This window comes from Ischnura elegans (genome assembly GCF_921293095.1).
Source record: "Ischnura elegans chromosome 13 unlocalized genomic scaffold, ioIscEleg1.1 SUPER_13_unloc_4, whole genome shotgun sequence".
NCBI lineage: Eukaryota > Metazoa > Arthropoda > Insecta > Odonata > Coenagrionidae > Ischnura > Ischnura elegans.
This window is the reverse complement of record NW_025791660.1, coordinates 2810191-2830669: the sequence shown is the minus strand read 5'-3', so window position 1 is coordinate 2830669 and position 20479 is coordinate 2810191. Positions and strand designations below refer to the sequence as shown.

Sequence of the window (20479 nt, the reverse complement as noted above, 5' to 3'; positions counted from 1 at the left end):
GCTGAATTACTTCATGCAGTGAATATCTAATGATAATGGTGAGATCATTATGGACCACTTAGCATTAGAAAAAAAAATCATGCCTTTTCATCTCACAGGAATGGAGTTATGGATGAAAATAGAAATCAGCATGTGTTGCACGTTGCGGCACTTTAGGGGTCACACCCAAATTTCAATTGCTCATATTTCATTAACAAATGACAATTGGAGGCTAAAATTGCACACAATTTCTAATCATACCAAAATGTATGACCATGGTAAGTTTCATGGAAATCCGAGTCGGTGGGTGTCATTTGGTCAAAATATTGGTTGATTTGATATGGAATGACCCCAACTCATTTTTGGTGCTCACAGACAAACACAGCTTTGCACTTTATTTTTCAAATTATTGGTAAAGTTCCTTTTGAGATTATGAATTATAATTTTTGATTATTTTAATGCTGTTGATTTTTAATATTTCTGCCTCAAAATTTATGTTGACTGAAAATGATTTGCAATTTTATCACAATTACTTCTCTGACTACTGATTATTCTTGTTTTCTGGAGTCTAACCCTCATCCAATCAATGAAAGACAACTGAAGTTCCCAGTGTCTGGGCTTATGTTACGAAACTCCAAGATTTAAACATCGAACGTCACAATTAATAAAACTTGAGGTGTTGCAAAACTATGAACAGAAGCAACAAAAAATTGAGTTACAGTACATCAATATCAATTCACATCTATGGCAATTGATATCTTTTGGAAAACGACCCACTTAACATCCTATTTAAAAATGGCAATGAAGGATAAATTCCTAGTCCCCATTATAAAATCTAATTATTAATCCCATTTTTAACCTAATGAAAGCCTTGAAAAGAAGGAGGAATAACATTATTGGACCTATCTGGTGACTTACTCGCTCATAAATTTGAGGACTTAACCATATCATTATAATTAATTACCGTACAAATTGACATTAAACGCTGAACAATAGCAGGAGAGAAATGGAGTCAAACTAAATCAAAATCATTTCTTGCCACCAACAGCTGATTCCTTTTGGCAATAAAACGGCATTGCATACATCCACAACGGTAATAAAGGAAAAACTCCTTATCCTCGTTACAATTTCCTAATAAAATTTTCTAAAACAGCCACATCTCCGACAATCTAATTCCTGTGAATAACAATCTCTCATAAGGAACAAATTCTGTCACTGGATCTGGCTAGCAGCTGCATCATGATGACATGGTGTCTCTGTTACAGTGTAGCAAATGCAACAGCACTTAGTATGACTCTCAATTCCTAATGCCCCTTTTGCTCTGTGCTGATCGGTAGTGATAACTGTGCTTGTATGATCACAAAAACTATCACTGCTCAGTGCCATGATGTAAAAGAGCTCACTGGCTAAGTGAGCTGAGTTGAGCTGCCATTGTGGCAAAATAAACAAGCGCTATTATTTGCAATGAATCATTCATTTTTAGCGATTCATTCATGAAAGCTCTTCTGTAGTTGTTCATGACTGATCAGACAAGGGAAAATGCTGTTGGTTACCACTGAGTGGGTTTGGGAATATTCCACAATGAAATGACATCATGCCATTGAAAAACAGGAGTACAGGCAGGAATAGTAAGTTAACGACAGTAAACTATTCAAGGCAGGAGTACACTCACCAATTCATCACTGGCCAATGGATCTACGACATCACTTGAAATTCCACCTGGATCTGGTTTGTACAGCACAGTGTAATTCCCTTCACTGAGCTGATCTTCATTCTCCTCTTTCACATCAAACTAGAAGACAATAATGGGTGTCACTCAGTAAAGGCCCTCTTTTACTTGCGACCACACCAGCTGGCCAATACATTCATGAAATTCTTGCAACTCACAGATCAAACTCCAGAATATTAATGCTCAACTAGGGAGGGAGGAGCTACGTCACCAAGAATGCTTGGTTTGAATGAGTTTTAGGCAATTACAGTAGGGGCACAACAGCAGGAATGTTAGATGGAGGTCACGAACAATCAACTGACAGTGCTGTGTCTGTGTGTCCTGTGCTGACAGTCCGACAGTGCTGTGCAGGGTTTTCGTAAACATTATTGAACAGCCAATTTAGTGTAAATTTAAAAGCTATAAATAAAATTTACATAGAAAATTTACCATGTTAAACTGCCTCTTAAAATTTAATCCTTCCCTTTGATTGATTTCTAAATTTCTAAAACAATTTTTTTTGTATTTCCTTGTACAAGGTGTTTGGTTTTCAGTAAACAAGTAAACTAATATTGGTATTCTTTATTTCACGAAAACCAACCACCCTCACTGAAGTAAATATGCGGCTTCTGATAACTCACATTGAATATAATGATCTAGCAATATTCAGTGAAAGAAACGACAGAAAACATTTAGTTGATTTCAGAATAATAGCATAGCATTGAGTAAAATGCTTAATATAAAACATCTGAGGATGTAAATTACAAACTACAATGGAAACGGTGGAAGAGCTATCTGCTACACCCCACCCCTATCCCATTATACCATGCACGACTGTGGCGCAAAAATGTGGTGACTTTGCTGATCAAAGTTGCCATCCCCTTTGCTCCCTGCTCTGTCCGATTCCCCTCGCCCTCAGTTGATGCTCCGTGCCGAGGTTCCACTGTACATTGACTTGTCTTCATCTTTTCTTTACCCTGCCTTATAACGACGTACCGTAACAGTTGTTGCAGGTTCCTTAGTTGAAATAAAGGAGGAAAAGTTGAACAAATAGAGGGCAATCATGGGACAGAGGAACACAAAGAGTGTGAGAGGCTAGCGGGAAGGGGAAGCAATAAGCCTGCTGCTGTTCTCTCTGCCGTGTTGCTTGGGCGTTGCAATATTTTAATTACGTACATACACTCGGAATTGGCATTTTATGGCTTAATGGTTTTATATGTGTGAGCATGTATCAAGAGTACACTCACCAAGCCATCAGTTGCCAATGGGTCTGAGACATCACTTGAAGTTCTAGCATGATCAGGCGTGTGCCGGACAGGATAACTCTCTTCAATGAGGTGGTTTTCATTCTCCTCTTTCATATCAAACATCTAGAAGACATATAATAACGGGCGTCACTCAATAATGGCAAGACAATAATAACCTCTTCCAATAATAAAAACTCTTCTTTTACTTGAGACCACTCCAGATGGCCAAAATACTCATGAAATTCTTATGACTCACAGAAATAACTTCAGAATCTAATGTTCAATTATTAATGTTGAATAATTAATGTTCAACTAGGGAAGAGAGAGCTACATCACAAAAAGCGTGTTGTTCAAATGAGAGTTTAAGCCACTTGCAGTAGGGGCACAACAGCAGGAATTATAGATCGAAGTTCCTCAGTACAATGAATTCCCTAGTAGAAAAAAGTGTGTTCATTCAGTGTTCTTTTTATGTTCATTTAATGTTCAAATTGTGTTCCTTCTATGCTCACCGAATGTTCACTTTATGTTCTTTTTATGTGTTTTGTGACAGAAAGAACATAAAAAGAACACAAAATGAACACTCGTCTGTGAACATAAAAAGAACATAATTTGAACACAAAATGAACACTTTTTTGAACATCAAAAGAACACAAAATGAACATAAAAAGAACATTTTGTTGAACAACAAAGAAAAAGCTTTCACGGAAGTCCCATCACTACCATGAACACTTTCACATCTTTGCGAATCAGATGTCAGTGTTTGGATAAGTTTCATATCATTTTATTTCCAGATTTTTTTATTAGAAACGATCTTAGAAGTGGAAGCCAAATGCTCAGGCCTTATCCCTGCTTAGTATGCAATAAAGTACATATTGAGAGTGTTTTCAGGTGTTCCTTGATTGCATTCTCGGATCGTTCAATGTCCATTTTTTGATGATATGCCTTCATTTTGGGATAATTTTCCCGGAAATTCATTATTTTAAATTTCTAGAAATATTATGGAAAACTGCTAAAAAATACAGTTTTGTGGATTTCAAGATGGCGAAATTCAAACTCATTTTTGGTAGACAAAGTCTCCAAAATCATCTGTATTACTTGTTTTATGTAAAGCTACTTGTCATGACACATGAACTGCAGTTATCCACAATCACCTCCAAGGAATGAGAATTTTATACTGGTTTATTTTAAAGAACAACAAAGAAAAATGTTCATTTTGTGTTCAACATAGTGAACATAAAATGAACATATAAAAAAATGTTCAATTTGTGTTCACCATGGTGAACATAAAATGAACACAAAGTGAACATAAAATGAACACATAAAAAATGTTCAATTTGTGTTCACCATGGTGAACATAAAATGAACTCAAAGGGAACACAAAATGAACATAAAGAAAAATGTTCATTTTGTGTTCAACATAGTGAACATAAAATGAACATATAAAAAAATGTTCAATTTGTGTTCACCATGGTGAACATAAAATGAACACAAAGTGAACATAAAATGAACGCATAAAAAAATGTTCATATTGTGTTCACCATGGTGAACATAAAATGAACTCAAAGGGAACACAAAATGAACATAAAGAAAAATGTTCATTTTGTGTTCACTGAGATGAACATAAAAAGAACATAAATTGAACATCAAAAGAACACACCAAGAAATTGGTGAACATAAAAGAACACCAAAAGAACATCAAAAGAACACTTGAACACTGAATGAACATATAAAGAACACCAAAAGAACACAATTTTTTCTACTAGGGTTGTCTTCACCTTTTCTTTACCCAGGCTTAAAAAGAAGTACCACAACAGTTTTTGCTGGCTCCTTAGTAACAATAAAAGAGGAAGATGCCTTGAACAAATAGAGGGCAATCATGAGACACAGCCTAGTTATAGCCAAGACTACTGGCTTGAACAGAGATTAAACACATTTATCCAAATGTCTACTTCATGGGATACAAGACATTTCTATCAAAAGATTAGCAGTGTTATACAACTGATGTTGACTTGCATGAAAAAAGATTTGTTTGTTTCGGCTTACTGCCTCACAAATTACAACTGGAAAAGCACAACAATTGAAGTTTGCACATATGTTGTCTGACTTCCCTTTGAAATACCTACTTACATTTATGACAGGCACCCTCTTTCTTTGTACAAGAAATACAAGAAATTTGTACAGCTGAAGGGGGGGTCAACTCAGGTTACACAGCATGTGAGAATAAAACTTACCAAGTTATCGTTCCTGGATAGTAGGCAGTTTTGAACAGGAATATATATTTCAGTGGTTTGGACTGAGCAGGCGAGCTCTGAAGTGCTTTCATTTACACCTTGAATGCCCTCTTTTGTATCCACAGAAGACCCCAAAGGGTCATTTGCTGCCCCTTCTCCTTCAATACTCTGCAAAGAAAGTATGAGTGATAAAGAAACTTATCTTTTTAAAATCAACATTCCCTTTTTTTAGTTAGGGCTTCTTGTAAAATGGAATAAGGATTGGAATTTTCAGTTAATAAAATGAAAAAAATTAGATTCTTATTCTAACATGTAATTTGCTTCCTCAAATATAATTTACTGAGTAGTTTCTTATAATGGCCAAAATAGCTTTTTATTCTTATCTCAACATTGGAGCCTTATAGTAGGAACCATTGGTGTGGAACATATTTCCAATGTATTTATTATGTTGTTGACCTTTTATTTATATTAAAAAATGAACTCTGAAAGACAATACAGGGTGTAATAAATCCCTGTGATTGTGATAGGAAAAATGTTATCGTATGATATTGGGTAACTGTGGAAATTGATTTGTTAATAAAAACTTAAAATGTGGTATAAGAGTCATTAAATAAAAAAGGAAAAAAACATTTGTTAATTTTACAAATTAAATTATGCATACTTTCTTTCATCCTTTTTATATCACTAAATACCTTACCTTACCTATGTGGCCACTCAAACCTCAGGAGGTTTTTGGCCTCACCAACAACATGTCGCCATCTATCTCTATCCGCCATCCATTCTGCATCTGCTCTCATCTTCCCTAAGTCCCTTTTCACTTGGTCCTGCCATCTAAGTCGGGGTCGCCCAAGCGGACGTTTTCCTCGGGGTTGATTTTCAGATACCATTCTTAGCATGGACTCATCTTTTCTCCTCTTTACATGCCCGGCCCATCTTAATCTCCTGCTTTTTATTTGCGCTATTATATCCGGATCTGTATATAATTCTCTGAGCTCTTTGTTGGTTCTGATCCTCCATACTTCATCTTCATTAATAGGACCATATATTGTTCTGAGGATCTTATTTTCAAAAACTATCAATTTCCTCTCCTGGTTTTTTGTTAAAGTCCAGGTTTCGGATCCGTAGAGTATTACTGGTTGTACTATTGTCTTGTACAGTTTTGATTTAGTTTTTCTTGACAGAAGTTTACATTTTAGCAATGATTTAAGAGCCCAATAACAGTTGTTCCCGAGAAGTAACCTTGCATTTATCTCTACTTCCTCTTTATTTTCCTGTTCTATGGTTACTCCTAAGTACTTAAAGTTTGTTGTCCTTTCAAAGGTATAATTTTGGACTTTTAAAGCCTCTGCTTCTATATTTTCTGCGTGTCGACCAACAATTAAGTATTTTGTTTTTTCTTTGCTAATTTCTAATCCTACTTTTTTGGTTTCTTTTATTAGAGACTCTGCAAGAGTTTTTAACCCATTTGCATCCTCCGCCAATAAGGTCACGTCATCTGCAAAAGCTAGCAGATTTATCTTTTTGCCGACTTCAATCCCCGGTTGTTGCTCCTTTACGGCTTTAAGTGCATTTTCTAATGACAGGTTAAAAAGCAATGGTGAGAGTGCATCTCCTTGTCGTACCCCCGTGACTACATCAAAACCTTCTGAAAATTCATTATTTATCTGTACTTTGCAACTTGAGTTTTCTGTACATATCTGAGCCAGTTTGACTAGTTTGTTTGGGATTCCCATTCTCCTGAGATATTTCCACATTTGGTTTCTGTTGATACTGTCGTACGCCTTCTTAAAATCAATAAAGAGGAGGTGCGCATCTCTATTGAACTCCCAATATTTTGATAAGATTTGTTTAATGATAAAAATTTGATCAATCGTAGACATTTGTTTTCTAAAACCTGTCTGGTGCTCTCCTATAATTTCTTCCGAGTATTCCTGTATTCTGTTATACAGTATTTTGGACAGTACTTTGTAAGCCGTGTTTATTAAAGATATTCCCCAATAATTGCTGCATACTAACCTGTCTCCATTTTTATGCAGCGGGACTATTATAGAGAGGTTCCATTCTTTTGGTATTTTTTCCTCGTTCCATATTTTCACTATTAGTGCATGCAGCTTTCTTAAGAGAGCATTTTCCCCGGCCTTGAGGAATTCTGCTGGTATACCATCCTCTCCAGGAGCTTTGTGGTTTTTTAGAGCTTTTATCACGTTGCATACTTCCTCCTCAGATGGATCTTGGATCTGTATTTGAGGATATATATATATATATAATTCATCTTCTTCTTCTGCTGGGGTCCTGCCCGCATTAAGGAGGTTGCTAAAGTAATCCTTCCATATATTAAGGATATCTTTTTGGTTACAGGTAATTTTGCCATCTTTACCTTTGACCCCAAATGTTCTAGGTTTAAAACCCTGTTTGAAATATCTCACCGAACGGAAAAATTCTCTAGAATTGTTATTTGTTCTGTCTTCTTCCGCTTTCTTTAACTGATCTTTCACAAAATTTCTTTCAGCGGTCCTCAGTGTCTTGTTTGTCTTTCTATTAATTCTTAAATATTCTTCCCTTTTTTCATGGTTGTCATCTGTAAGTAGTCCTGCCTTGGCTTTTTTTCTCTCGTCTATCATTTGCCGGCAGTCTTCATTGAACCAAGTTTTCTTGTTCTTTCTATTATTTTGGAACCCAACTACTTCCTTCCCTACTTCCTGAATTGAATCTCGAATAACTTTCCATTTTCCTTCTATAGAATCCTCTTCTTCCTTTTCTAAGGCTTGGAACCTGTTAGAAAGTTTAATCATGAACTCTTTCCTAATATTTGGGTTATCAAGTTTTTTGAGATCAAACTTTTGTTTTGTCTTTTGTATATCTCTTCTGTTTTTGCACACTTTTTGCCTTACTTTTATTATTATCAAGTAATGGTCCGTTCCACATTCTGCTCCCCTCTTGCTTCTAACGTCTGTGATGCAGCTTTTATGTCTATCCTCAGTCAAGACATGATCAATTTGGTTTTTTACTCTAATCACTAAATACAGAAACTAAAAAATAAAACCTTAATAAAAAATCTTGTTTTCTAGGTTGCAAAAAACAGCAATATATTTCCCACGAAACAAAGGACAGAAATGAAAGACATGAAATGTGCCCTCTGCGAGATAGTTGTCAACTTTTATCAGGGGCACAGATCCCAAATTTCTAAGAATCTGGCATTATTTGACTGATGCACAGGCCCTAATGTTAAAAATTATGCTAGCATTCATGCTGAATTTAGATAAAATCACTAAGATAAAAAATTTAGATATGGGGAATAAACAAGTGCTACTAACAATGGGAGACCATGTACCTTGCTCTGCCTTTTCCAATGCCATATTTTTATGGCATTCAGAATGGCGAACACATCTCTAAACTGATAGTGGATCCATTGAATGGGCCTTAGTTTGGCTGTGATTAATTAATTTTCAAGCGGTATTTGTAACAAGTGCTGTATAATCTCAAAATAATGCACAGATGCACAAATGGGTTGGTTGGTCTAGAGTTGAGCGTCTCTGGCTGTCACCCGGGGGCCAGGGTTCGAAGCTTCATCATGGCAGTACATATTGTAGTCTCCATTTTAATTATGCAGTGATAAGTATTTCACTTATTTTAATTGCTGCAAACATAGGCATAAGAAATTTTTTTAACCATCGTAACTGCAATTAGTTATTCAAGCAATGTCATCACGGCCACAGAGATAAGATGTCTACACTAGCAAGGGTTGGTGTATGCTAAAATATTATTTGTATGTATTACTTGTACTGATAAATTTCCAAATTAAAATGAAAAACTTTTCTTGCAAAGCCATTAAGGCTCGCCGCAAGCAGCAAAGTGCATGCAGATGTAATAAATAAGAACAAAACAAATACATATTCCCCCATATCATTCTAAAACCTGTAATACACATTACTCCGAAGATAACTTCAAGTACCTACATACTAAAAGAGCCATTCTGAAACATTAGTTCAATTAAAAAATAGGATAGAATAAATAAGTTGATTCGGTATTGAAAACCATAAAATTACAGCAAATGTGTCTTATGCACGCCGCTTCCCAAAATCTTCCGCAGCCCTCCAGCATAATAAAAGGAAGATCACCTAGAAATGTTATTTCTTCGAAAAAAAAACTCCACTGTCACTGCCCACCTTTAATGTTTCTAAATGTTTTTGGAGGATCGTAGTAAGTGTAGTCTTCATATCTCCACGTCCGTGATGACACTGCTTAAATACCTAATCACCGTTATGATGATAAGAAAATTTTCTCACGCCTATGTTTGCAACAATTAAAATAAGTGAAATACTTGTTGCCGCATGATCAAAATGGACACTACAAAATATACTGCCATGATGAAGCCTCAAACCCTGGTCCTCCAGGTGAGAGCCGGAGATGCTAAGTACTAGACCAACCATCCCATCAGTATGGTGTTGGAATCTTTGGAATTATATAGCACTTGTTAAAAATATCACTCAAAAATTAATTAAATACACTCAAACTAAGGCCCATTTGATGGAACAATTATCAGTTCAGAGATGTGTTCGCCATTCTGAATGCCATAAAAAATACAGCATTGAAAATGGCAGAGCAAGGTATGTGCTTTCCCCTTGGAAGCACGTTTCTGTAATAAACAGTGATAAATATAGCATTCAAGGTTATATTTACGCAGTTTAAAGTTTATCCAAAGAATTAGATTTTTTTTCATTCAATTTCATGCAAGAAATATGGAGAGTATGCCACCTGCGTGGCACCCGAATTGTCTGACTGGGGCGACATGCGCTCACTCTATCTAGGAATGCTCAAATGGGAGCCCAAACCAAACTCACCCACAAAATTCCCCAAACATTGCACTATCTGATAGTTACTTGTTCCATTCCATGGTACTTGTTCTAGTGCTCGTATAAAGAAAAATGGCTTGATTCATGGATAGCCTCAAAAGATGAATACTCACTACTACGGTATTAGAGCTCTGCCACAGTGGGGATGGGAAATTGCAGATAGTTATGGAAAACATCCTTCCCTTTATATTACACCCATAAGAAATCCTAAAACCCCATTTAAATAATAGGGTGGATAAAGCCTCATAAATCAACCACATTTCTCAATAATTAATCACATCAACCATTAAAATAGAAAATAAATACAACTAGAGAATGAACATTTTAATCTCTACGCTTAGGTGAAAAAGTTTTTCACCACAGAAATCTACATATAGTCAAATGTATTCTGAAAAAATTACCAAAAAACAATAAAAATTCCACTATGTATTTAAAAAAGACTTCTGTCCACATACTTCAAACTTATTGAATAAAATTCATCAACAAAATAAAACAGTATCCCATTTTAAATATCACACAGTTATTACAAAAAATGTTATCCAAACAATTAAAAAAATGTTTAACAAGAAAATAGACCTTAAAATAAATCATAGAAATAAAAAAACCCGGCACATGTTTTAATGCACCTTATTTTAGCCGATATATTTGCATATTATTACAACCATGGGAGACTATGCTCGACAACCGAAAAACTAACTAAATTTTAGGTCTCTCACATTACATTAATTAGTAGAAAATGGTTATGGATTTGTTTTTTCCCTTTCATATGCTCAGGTTACTCAATCGAATGCTTTAAGAGGGAGTATGGCACAGCGTAATTGGTAGATTACCTTTATAAATGGATCAATGTTGAATTTGAACGCCAAAATTTCCTGGATATCATTGTTTTGATAGAATATCTTTGATACATACTAAGTTACCAGAAGACGAAATGTCATCAGTCGTTGCCAATGGAATAACAACGGTAAATTAAAAAGCACCTTGCCAAGGGTTCAGAGAAAGGGAAAAACAGTTTGTGGGAAAAGTGGACATGTTACACTTTTGCGTAGTCCACGGACGAGGGCCAACCATTCCCCTATCACTGTAGATTAACAAAGAGTAGGCGATGTGCCTACATAGTTAATATGGGATATAACGGCATCATACAGTTATGCAATATTTTGTCTCCACTTGAATCACCAATTGGTGATTCAAGTGGAGACATATGGTGATATATTAATCGCTTAAGCGATTAATATATCACCATATTGAGTCAATCCTTATAAATTTATGGTGTAACTATTTCAGTCCGCAAACATTTATTTCGCTAGTTCTTACTGCTGTCGACACAAAGCAAGGGTATCACTTTAAGCTCACTGAAACTTCATACCCCGAAACTTGATACACCAGGCTTCAAATGAGAAAAAAAACAAAAACTACTCACCCTGCAGTAATTTCTCGGCAAAAGTTTTCTCAGAACTGAGTTTGATTCTAAACAAATCTTTTTGAAAACACTGAATTCCGTTAGTTTCTTCAAACACGTTGGACACATGGTAGTAGGCAGGCCATCTCCAACAGCAACCTGAAATAGCAAATAACAATCCATGAACATAATTCGATATTATCTTGGCAAACGCGAGATAAAGTAACACCATTGTATGACAATTGATAAGAAATAATATATCACTTACTTGTAAACCAACTAAATCATGCAGGGCATCCATAACAGCTGTTTTGCATTCTACTTTCGAAGTGAATATGTTGTAATAATAATCATGATTCTTCCTACAAAGTCTGCAAAGTTCATTCCCTGAATTCCTTCCTGACGAATCCGTGAAAATTCCGGTGGTACGACTCATGTTTTCACTTCAAAATCTCATGCAATCTTTAATTCAGATCAATCTTCAAAGAAATCGTACACACAACACTGACAAAGATCTCGAAATCCCACAACTAAACTACTTCCACTCTGATGATAAGGGAAAACACTCGGGAATGCTCCAGGAAAGGTCCATAAAAGTCAACAAATAATAAATCACCTCCAAGATATATCACGATGCAATAAGAGAATATTATCAACAATTTTCATGATCATTGATCTTACGTCCGTGAACATAACAAAACATGTCAACGTAAGACCATGCAAACAAGATTGGTTTAGAATCGTGGCTTTATAGTTACTTTTTCTTCCGCTGTAAGCATACCTATACATTAGGCCAAATATCCGTGTTTGAAGACTAATTTCTTTCTATTTGATAAATTAAGGGGACATCTCACATGAACTTCATCAATATTCCTTTTATTTATGGTAGAAACCAACTTTTTGTATATGATTACGTATATATTTGACCAGAAAGGAATTTAAGCCCAATTTCGGCTCCCAATTGGTTACATGGCTTTACTGCCTTAAATCAGCAAAAGGATTCCAAAATTTCATAATTTTAAAATTCAGAACTGTTTTTTCAAAATAGCCATTTCAGGAATCATGCAATGAACCTTAACAATATATCAGTTTAAATTAATGCGAATGGAAGAATTCTTCATTTTTCGACGAAAGGCCCATTGTATACGTCTTCTCGTGATAAGACAGGCACCTAAAACCCGGAGTCGAAACTAATCTCTGCTTGACTGGTCTGTTATAAACTAGGTTGTCAATAAGCATTTAAGTATATTATGTCTATTCTGTTGCAATGTGATATTTTTAGGTGATATGTAAATGTGATCTTTTTATTATCCCTTTTCATGGTATCTATATATCAATATTTTCTATCGGACAAGGTAAGCAAAGATTGGTTTAGATTTCAGATTTGTAGCTGCAATTCTTCCCGCTAGGAAACCTTGTATACAACAGGTCTGTCATCGAAAAATGATAAATTCTTGCATTCTGAACGTAGAGTGATATATTGAGTTTAATTGCATGAACTCCAAAATGAAATACTTTTGAAAACATTTTTTTATTCATATATTAAAGAAATTTGGCAATCATATTTGCCACTCCGAGACCTACCTGACGCTTAAATTCCTATTCTGACCCAAGCATAAAAATTAATATGAATAGTTATTCTGTTACTTGAAAATAATTTAACGCATAGTTTATATAACGCCAGTGAAATTCATTGTTATTCTCATCATGGTTATTCAACGAAAGAGTCTAATCTTTAAAGGAGGATATTCGGCCTCTTGTAGGTGTGTTTGTGTGTTTTTTAGTGGTGAAAGCTGTAACTAAAAATCCTTCATAAATAATCAAACCAGTTTTTTCTTCTATGCGCTGCTATGTCTCATAACAGGTGGTGTTTACGTGTCAAAAAACGTGAGAACTATTTCATATATACTCTTTAAGCTGTTACGGTGTAACTTAGTTGATCTGCAAGTTGATTTATTTATTATTTGCTTTTGTGATGGTTTCCTTGAGCATTCCAAAATATTTTCGTACATTATCGTGGTGATTATAGTTTATCTGTCCGTATTTGAAATCCTTGTCAATGCTGAGCTGCTGGATTCGTTCACCATTGACCTGAATTGAAGATTGAAGAGGATATTATAGTGAAAACATGAGTGCTACAACTGTGGCTTTCTCGGAGTATTCTGCAAAGAATTCTGAGGGTACTCCGTGCAGACTTTGCATGAAGATAAATGATACTTATCGCAACATATTCACCTCAAATATAGCGTCCACAATGACAGTAGAAGATGCCATTCATGAATTAGTCGGTCTACTGGTAAGTTGCGAGTTACATTATATCGATGTTAATTGTTGTAATTCAGCTGAAATTCCGTAATACGAATGTATTTTCCCAGATAATTCCGAATTCTCTTAACGTTAAGCGTGTTGGTTGCTATCTCAGGTTGCTGTGGAGGATGGCCTGCCCACCACTCAATGTTCACTATGTATGGCAAAGCTAGTGGAATTCAGTGATTTCAAAAAGATTTGTTTAGGATCGGACGCAGAACTGAGGAAGTTTTCGTCGACAAATTATTTCAGGGTGAGTGCTTTTCCTGTTTTTTTTTTTCATTTTAATTCAGTTGCTTGGCTAGTTTTGGAAAATCTGAATTGTTTATTTCGGATGTTCGTCGACAGTCGTGAGAAATCTAGATTTACCTGGAAGATCAATTTATTCGCGGACTCGACTTCTTACAACTGTACTTTGAATGAAGTAACTCAAATACGTAAATCATTTATCACGTGATGTTACGAGGAAAGAGAGATAATGTAGTGTGACTGCAGAAAAGTAAACACCATATACTAAAATAGCTTTTTAACTTTAATGATAAATTATAAGAGCCCTTATATTTTAAATCAACAACATAAGGGGTAAGAAAAGTCCTTGTACACGCGGCGGAACTGTGAAATAAGTCTTATATCCCGCAAATTGTTACGTGATCTGTGAATCCTTGGCAAGGTGCTAGTTAAAACACAATTGGTGTTGCAGTAGCGAAGATACAAGGCCCTATGTCTTCTGGTGCTACTATTTATTTACAGATCAATCGTGACGAAGAAAGTAGGGCATTCAAATTTAGCAATGATCAACCCAGAAAGAAATCTGTTCTCCTGGCTTCCTTACTCCCATTCGTACATTCAAGCTTCAATACTCGTTGAGGTATAACGGGAAATGAAAGGAATTCGGAGAATGCCTAAATAAATAAATACTGTGCAATTTTCTGCTTAGTAATCAAGTAACACAGAGATTTTTATTAGTTTATCGATGTCCAAGGACAGACTCAAATGAACAAAAAAGTGTTACATTCCTTTTTTCCTTGATGTCTGGTTAATTTAATGTTTTAAGGTCACTAATTTAAGTACGTATTTTCCGGCGTTTTGATGTTTTTCTTCTTGAAGACTTAAGCATTACAATAAAGAGGCACTAGAAAAAAGTGTTCAAGTATAAAAAATTAGTTTTAAGGTTCAAACATATCTGATGACACATTTTCATTTAATGGATTTTTAATTAAAAAACAGGCTAGGGTAATTGATGTTGCATGCACTAAATGTGGTGGTTTACTATGCCTGTTGGTGGCTTTAATATAATATTACACTCCTCCTTTACATCAACATATAATCTGAATAATTAAATTTGAATGTATCATGCTTACACCTTTCGTGCTGGACGTCAGTTGGAGCGGACAGGCATTTTCATATGTAGAATACCTCGCATTGGCTATAGTTGTTGCAAACTTTTCAATGCAGATGAGGGGATGTCGGGTATAGCTGTCGCAGGGAATGGGAAATGACCGCTAAGGTAGCTTTGGTGGGCCCAGCCTGAGACCCAGCTTAGCGATACCCTTGTGCCACCCCTCAGGCAATTAAGCCCAACCTTCTCACTCATTTACAGTATGATCTTCCCCACGGCAGGAATTTGTGGTGAACTTGTTAAAACTGCAATGATTTTTGCTAAGAATAATTTCTTGCAAAATCAAATATTTTATTCATTGGAATTAATACTTTGTTTTTTTCTGTGTGTATGAAATTTTAAATGAAATTTAAGTGTTATTTTTAATGAACTTGTTACATATGTGAATGCCTGAACACCTTGTTCTTCCATATGGGATGAAAAATATGTAATTGGGAAATGCTATTGTTTTATTGTCATTTTTACTTGTGAATATTGCAATCTGATTGCCTTCCTACATTACATACCCTCTTTTTTCTGATTTATTTGTTTTTTGCTAAGTAATTATTGTTTCACCATTATTGTATGACAATGGAACTTGTAGACCCAATTTCGTGCCTACATTTTGTGCCCTATTGTTAGCTACTCATTCTGGGTGTAACATTCCTCAAGCTGCCTGATAATGTCTTGGGTTACCTGTGCAGAAAAACCAAACCTGCCTCTCCCACAGTGATGTCGCACGTTCATTATTACAGTCCAGGGGCGGAATTCTGTACACGGATACCGACGATCGTCGGTGTCGGTAGCTACCGACGATCGTCGGTAGCACCGATAGAAATGTGATTCACAAAACGCCGCTACCGACAGATTGTCGGTGCAACCGACAAATTCGTGACGTATTGCTTTTGTCGGTACGAAAGTGGCACCCGCACGCGAGGCTAGGCGCCTCGACCAATCATATTTCTCCTTTCTTTGCATTAAACAAATGAGGCTCCGAAAACGCCATCTGTTATTCGTCAGCCCGCGAAGAAGTTAAAAAGAGTTGATCACTGCTTTGTGAGATACTTACGATGTTTAATCACTCTGCGAACACAATTTCTTACTCCCGTTGGTGCGATGTGGCTTGTATTCCGAGATTTTGCTGTATTTACTATCGGATTTTTTCTAGCCCAAGTAAAAAAGCCTTTATATTCAAGGATTCAACGGTCGTTGATAGAAGAACACCGGCAACATTTGGTGCTCAATGTATTGGAATTTTCAAGTATAATTGTCTTGAAGAGGACTTTGTCTGCTACATAATTGTTCACCTACGCTTATTATAATTGTATTCTTGGGATTAGCAGTGACGAAATTATTTTTATTAGTATTGTAACAATGTAGCTTCATCTTGAGCCACGGCTTGTTTAAATCGTTTGCCTCATTGTTCGCCGTAAGTCCTATACTTCCACAAGGGTAATTCTTTGATTAGAAAACATTTTTGTCGCTTGAATTCACATTTTGGGCTATTTAAAATAGATTTGTTGAGAAAAACATCGAGATTCCGCGGATGTCACGGAAGGTATCATCAGTATCATCGCGTCAAGTGTTGTGATTGTGAACTTGAGTGACATACTTTACGCTATCTATTTGGAAGTGTTAACTTTTGCATTTTGATACCATTTGTGTGTTATTTCAAACTTTGCGTTGATATGACTTTGACTAAATATGCTTGATCAGTGTTAATTTGTGATATACCGTTGAAAGTATGAAGGTTTTCTCGTGTTGAAATGAAATTTTTGTAGTTTTATGATGAATAATTCATTAAATGTTTCCTTGTTTCGTGCAATCATTCTTTTTATTTGCCCCTTTCTACCGATGGAATACACGGTACGTACCTACTCACAATCAGTGCTCTTAAGTAATAATGAAAATCTATCTTGAAGTCCCGTACGGTGTTTGGTTAGTATGGTGAAGTAAATTCAGGAGTAATTTTACGGGAAGTTTTGTGCACCGGTAACGACGTCAAAGAGTGAGAGGAGTTAAGTGATGCCATTTATATTCTTCTAAAATATAGTAGCAATATGCTTTTTCTATTTCGTCGTTGCTGTCTGATGCTCTCAAGAGTACTTACGAAGGTAGGAGAGTTATTTTCATTATAAACCCCATTCTCAGATGCTCACATAGGGTATTGAAGTTAATATGAAAGTGAACGAAATGTCCACGTATATATTTCATTGAAAGTGCATCAATAGGCATTCGTTTTTATTGAAAATATAAATTAATTTCGGATCCAAACTTTACGAATCAACAATAGATACCTATCGTGTCTTGTTGTGAGTAATTTAAAAGCAAAGCAATACGTTACATACTTAAAATTACGGAATATTTATAATGTAAAATACCTTACGCTATTGGAACGCATAATGTAATATACGTGTAACATTGGTAAAGTTAAATACTGCTCCTACAATGTAAATTTTACGTTTCAAGTGTTAATCAATCATTTTTATTATAAATAACATACAATTAGAGCGCTTCCACGGATCTAGCGTCGTAGATTAGGATTTAAAATCGTCAGCTTAGGCCGAAAAGTGTAAACAAAAGTCCGCCATGTTGCTAAAAATTTGTCGGTAGGTCCTACCGAGCGTTTTGAAATCGTCGGTATGTACCGACGGGTTTACCGACAACTGTCGGTGGGATAACGACAATCGTCGGTAAAACGTGTCACCTGAATCGCTCGTACCGAGACTTATCGGTAGGACCGGCTTACCGACACCGACAATCGTCGGTACGGTGTACAGAATTCCGCCCCAGGTGTTGAGCGCTAATTTTATTTTTGCCAATTTTTTTGTGACCCTCGAAGATTCTTTAAAATGCAATCCTTAAGATAACATTGAGTTAGTTCTTTCACAGGTGTTCAGGCTTGCAACCTTGCTATTTTCCCTTGATTGCTGAAAACCTCAAATTCTAAGAAAACCTAATCGCTAAAAACCCATTTCTTAGTATGCCAGTCCATACGTGAAATTTGTTCCCTCCTATCTAATATCACTCTCACTTCAGCTTTGTATCCCAAACAAGCAGTGTCCTCTCGGTACTCAAAAATTTTGCTTTGGAGAAAGGCGTTTTTTGATCGACATTCTCGTTTCCTTGTGTAGGTCTATTGTGGTTGGTTTTCCATGCTAATTGCCTCTGCTTTAGACAAGTTATGTAAAAAAGTCTATACTTGTGGACTCCATTTTCCAGGATGCCAATGTCAGTCAAAAGCCGGAATGTAAAGAAAGGATGGGAAATATTATATTTATGTTTATTCAAAGAAAAAGTTGACTTTTAACCTTCTGAAAAAATAAAGAAACCCTAACTTAGGTATTGTTATTGCTAGAAATCTGTTTTAAATTCCACAATGCTTAAAAATTGTAAGTTATTTTTATGTAAGTATTAATTTTTCGGAAATCCTCATCAATAGTTACTAAAAAAAACACTGGTAACACAATAAGTTGACCACAATCTCAGGGTAAGAAAGGGTTCGACACTTGAGTATATGGCAGGGATAGTGGCTGTGCACTCATTTAGTGGGGTCCCAAACAGGAGGGATGAGATTACCCAGGCAACTCACCCCCAAAAAAGAGCTTTGTACAGAGACGTTCAAAATATTCTTATGCTACTGGTAACATGAAAATATTTTGCTGTCATAGATGCGGGTAGGTAAGGGTCAAAGCATCTATATCAGTTACTTTTTAAACATTTTGTGTGCATGCAACATCAACCAATTCATTGAATTCATTTCTTTGAAATAATTGCCTTCTTTATCTAATATTTTAATGTTTTCAAAGTGGAAAGGTGGCTATAAGCTGCAGGCTGTATGTTATCATTGAAACTTGATTTGTGCAATCAAATCATATTTTTTGGTAACTGGATTTTTGTCCTATGCAATATTCTTCACAATCATAGCAATTGATCTATTATACAATAATTATATTGCTTCTGTAATTTTTAGTGATTATTGATTGAAGTGTCAGGCATAAGAGTGTGTGCTGAAAAGTTTGATTCTCATGAGCTATGTTGTTGTATATTTTTAGAATTCAACTCGTTACTCATTAACCCATTGGTTTACCTTTCTCTACTATGTTAGTCCATCAGAAATACTATTTATTTTGAGAAAACATTCTAATGATGACAAGATTATAAATTTTTTAGTTTAGTATTCATTGAATGGAAATTCTTCACATAAATAGGTTAACATTTTTTCAATTGCTATTCATAGCAATTGGTCCATAACATTTTTTACTGATAATTTTTTCAAGCATTTATAAAAATGGTTAAAAATTATAAAAAAATTTCAAGCACAACTTAAAAAATAATGTTACTTTTTATTTTATAGTCATTTTAACGATATCTTCTGCAATTCATGAAATTATTTTATAAATACACCGATATTTTCTGGAGATATCCCATTGTGTATCTGGCACAAATCTGAACCATTTTTAAAAATCTCATTGCCATTACTCCAAACGAAGGTTTTCAGTCATTTTTTTTCATTTTTCTTATATTTCACTTGATGTCTATTATTATTATTATTATCATCCAAAAATATATGCAAATATATTACAGTGGCAAATTATTTATGAAAAATAGAATAATTTACCTTTACACTGGTTTTGTATGACAGAGTTTGAAGTAGGCTGGTAGGTTGAGGGCGACATGGCATTCTTCACACGCCCTCCTGGTTTCGCTCTTTATTCCATATACATGTACGTGATGGATATTTCTTTTCTGGATTTGGTGGGATATGAATCGGAAAATGACCCCAGTTTGCCGCCTGGAATCGCATGGGTGAGGGGCCTGATGCTGGTCGCCCGCCTCTTTTATAGTCTGTCATATTCACCACTTCTAGGATTTCCTCGGCTAAGTTCTCTCTGAAGTCATCAAATAAAACCTTCTTGCCTATTTGTTTGTTAACAATACATGCATATTGAATAAAACCATATCTATAACATGAAAAAATATTTTTTGGTAGCCTATTGCATAATGGTGCATAACTGGAAATGAAGCAGGCCTAGCCTGTGAATTCCATTTGTAAATTTTAATCAAGAATTACTTTTGGTTTATTTATGGCTTCTTAAGTTTTTACTGATTTATTTCCTGTATTGGTAATTTCCAAGTCCTTGTGGTATGTTGTCAGTGTATACACCTTTTTTTGTCCTTTTATTTCACTGCAGCAGTTCCAAAGCTGTGCTCTACCTGTGCCTCTCTTTTCCTCAACTTTACATTTTTGAACTCTGCCATCATATTTCTTTGATTTACCCTAACTGTGCCTAAGGCATTAGTTTTCTCATCAATCAATCTTAAAAAATATCAGGTGATGTGTATCAATTATCTAATGCCCCAGTGTAATCCT

At 35.4% G+C, this 20479-nt stretch overlaps 2 protein-coding genes across 2 annotated transcripts in view; one reads left to right on the top strand and one right to left on the bottom strand.

The window, feature by feature from the left end:
- The window catches only part of LOC124173285 (zinc finger protein 23-like), a 32785-nt gene extending 21064 nt beyond the window's left edge, over positions 1–11721 (bottom strand). Inside the window, exons 1-5 of the mRNA XM_046552804.1 lie at positions 11689–11721; positions 11442–11579; positions 5166–5333; positions 2935–3057; positions 1652–1771 (exon numbers count right to left, since the gene is read on the bottom strand). Coding sequence (XP_046408760.1) covers positions 1652–1771; positions 2935–3057; positions 5166–5333; positions 11442–11579; positions 11689–11721 — 582 coding nt within the window. The remainder of the gene's footprint in view (positions 1–1651; positions 1772–2934; positions 3058–5165; positions 5334–11441; positions 11580–11688) is intronic.
- Positions 11722–13303: 1582 nt separating this feature from the next.
- LOC124173100 overlaps positions 13304–20479 on the top strand; it is a 107725-nt gene continuing 100549 nt past the window's right edge. Inside the window, exons 1-2 of the mRNA XM_046552611.1 lie at positions 13304–13716; positions 13843–13980. Of these exons, the coding sequence (XP_046408567.1) occupies positions 13549–13716; positions 13843–13980 (306 nt within the window). The 5' untranslated portion in view covers positions 13304–13548. The remainder of the gene's footprint in view (positions 13717–13842; positions 13981–20479) is intronic.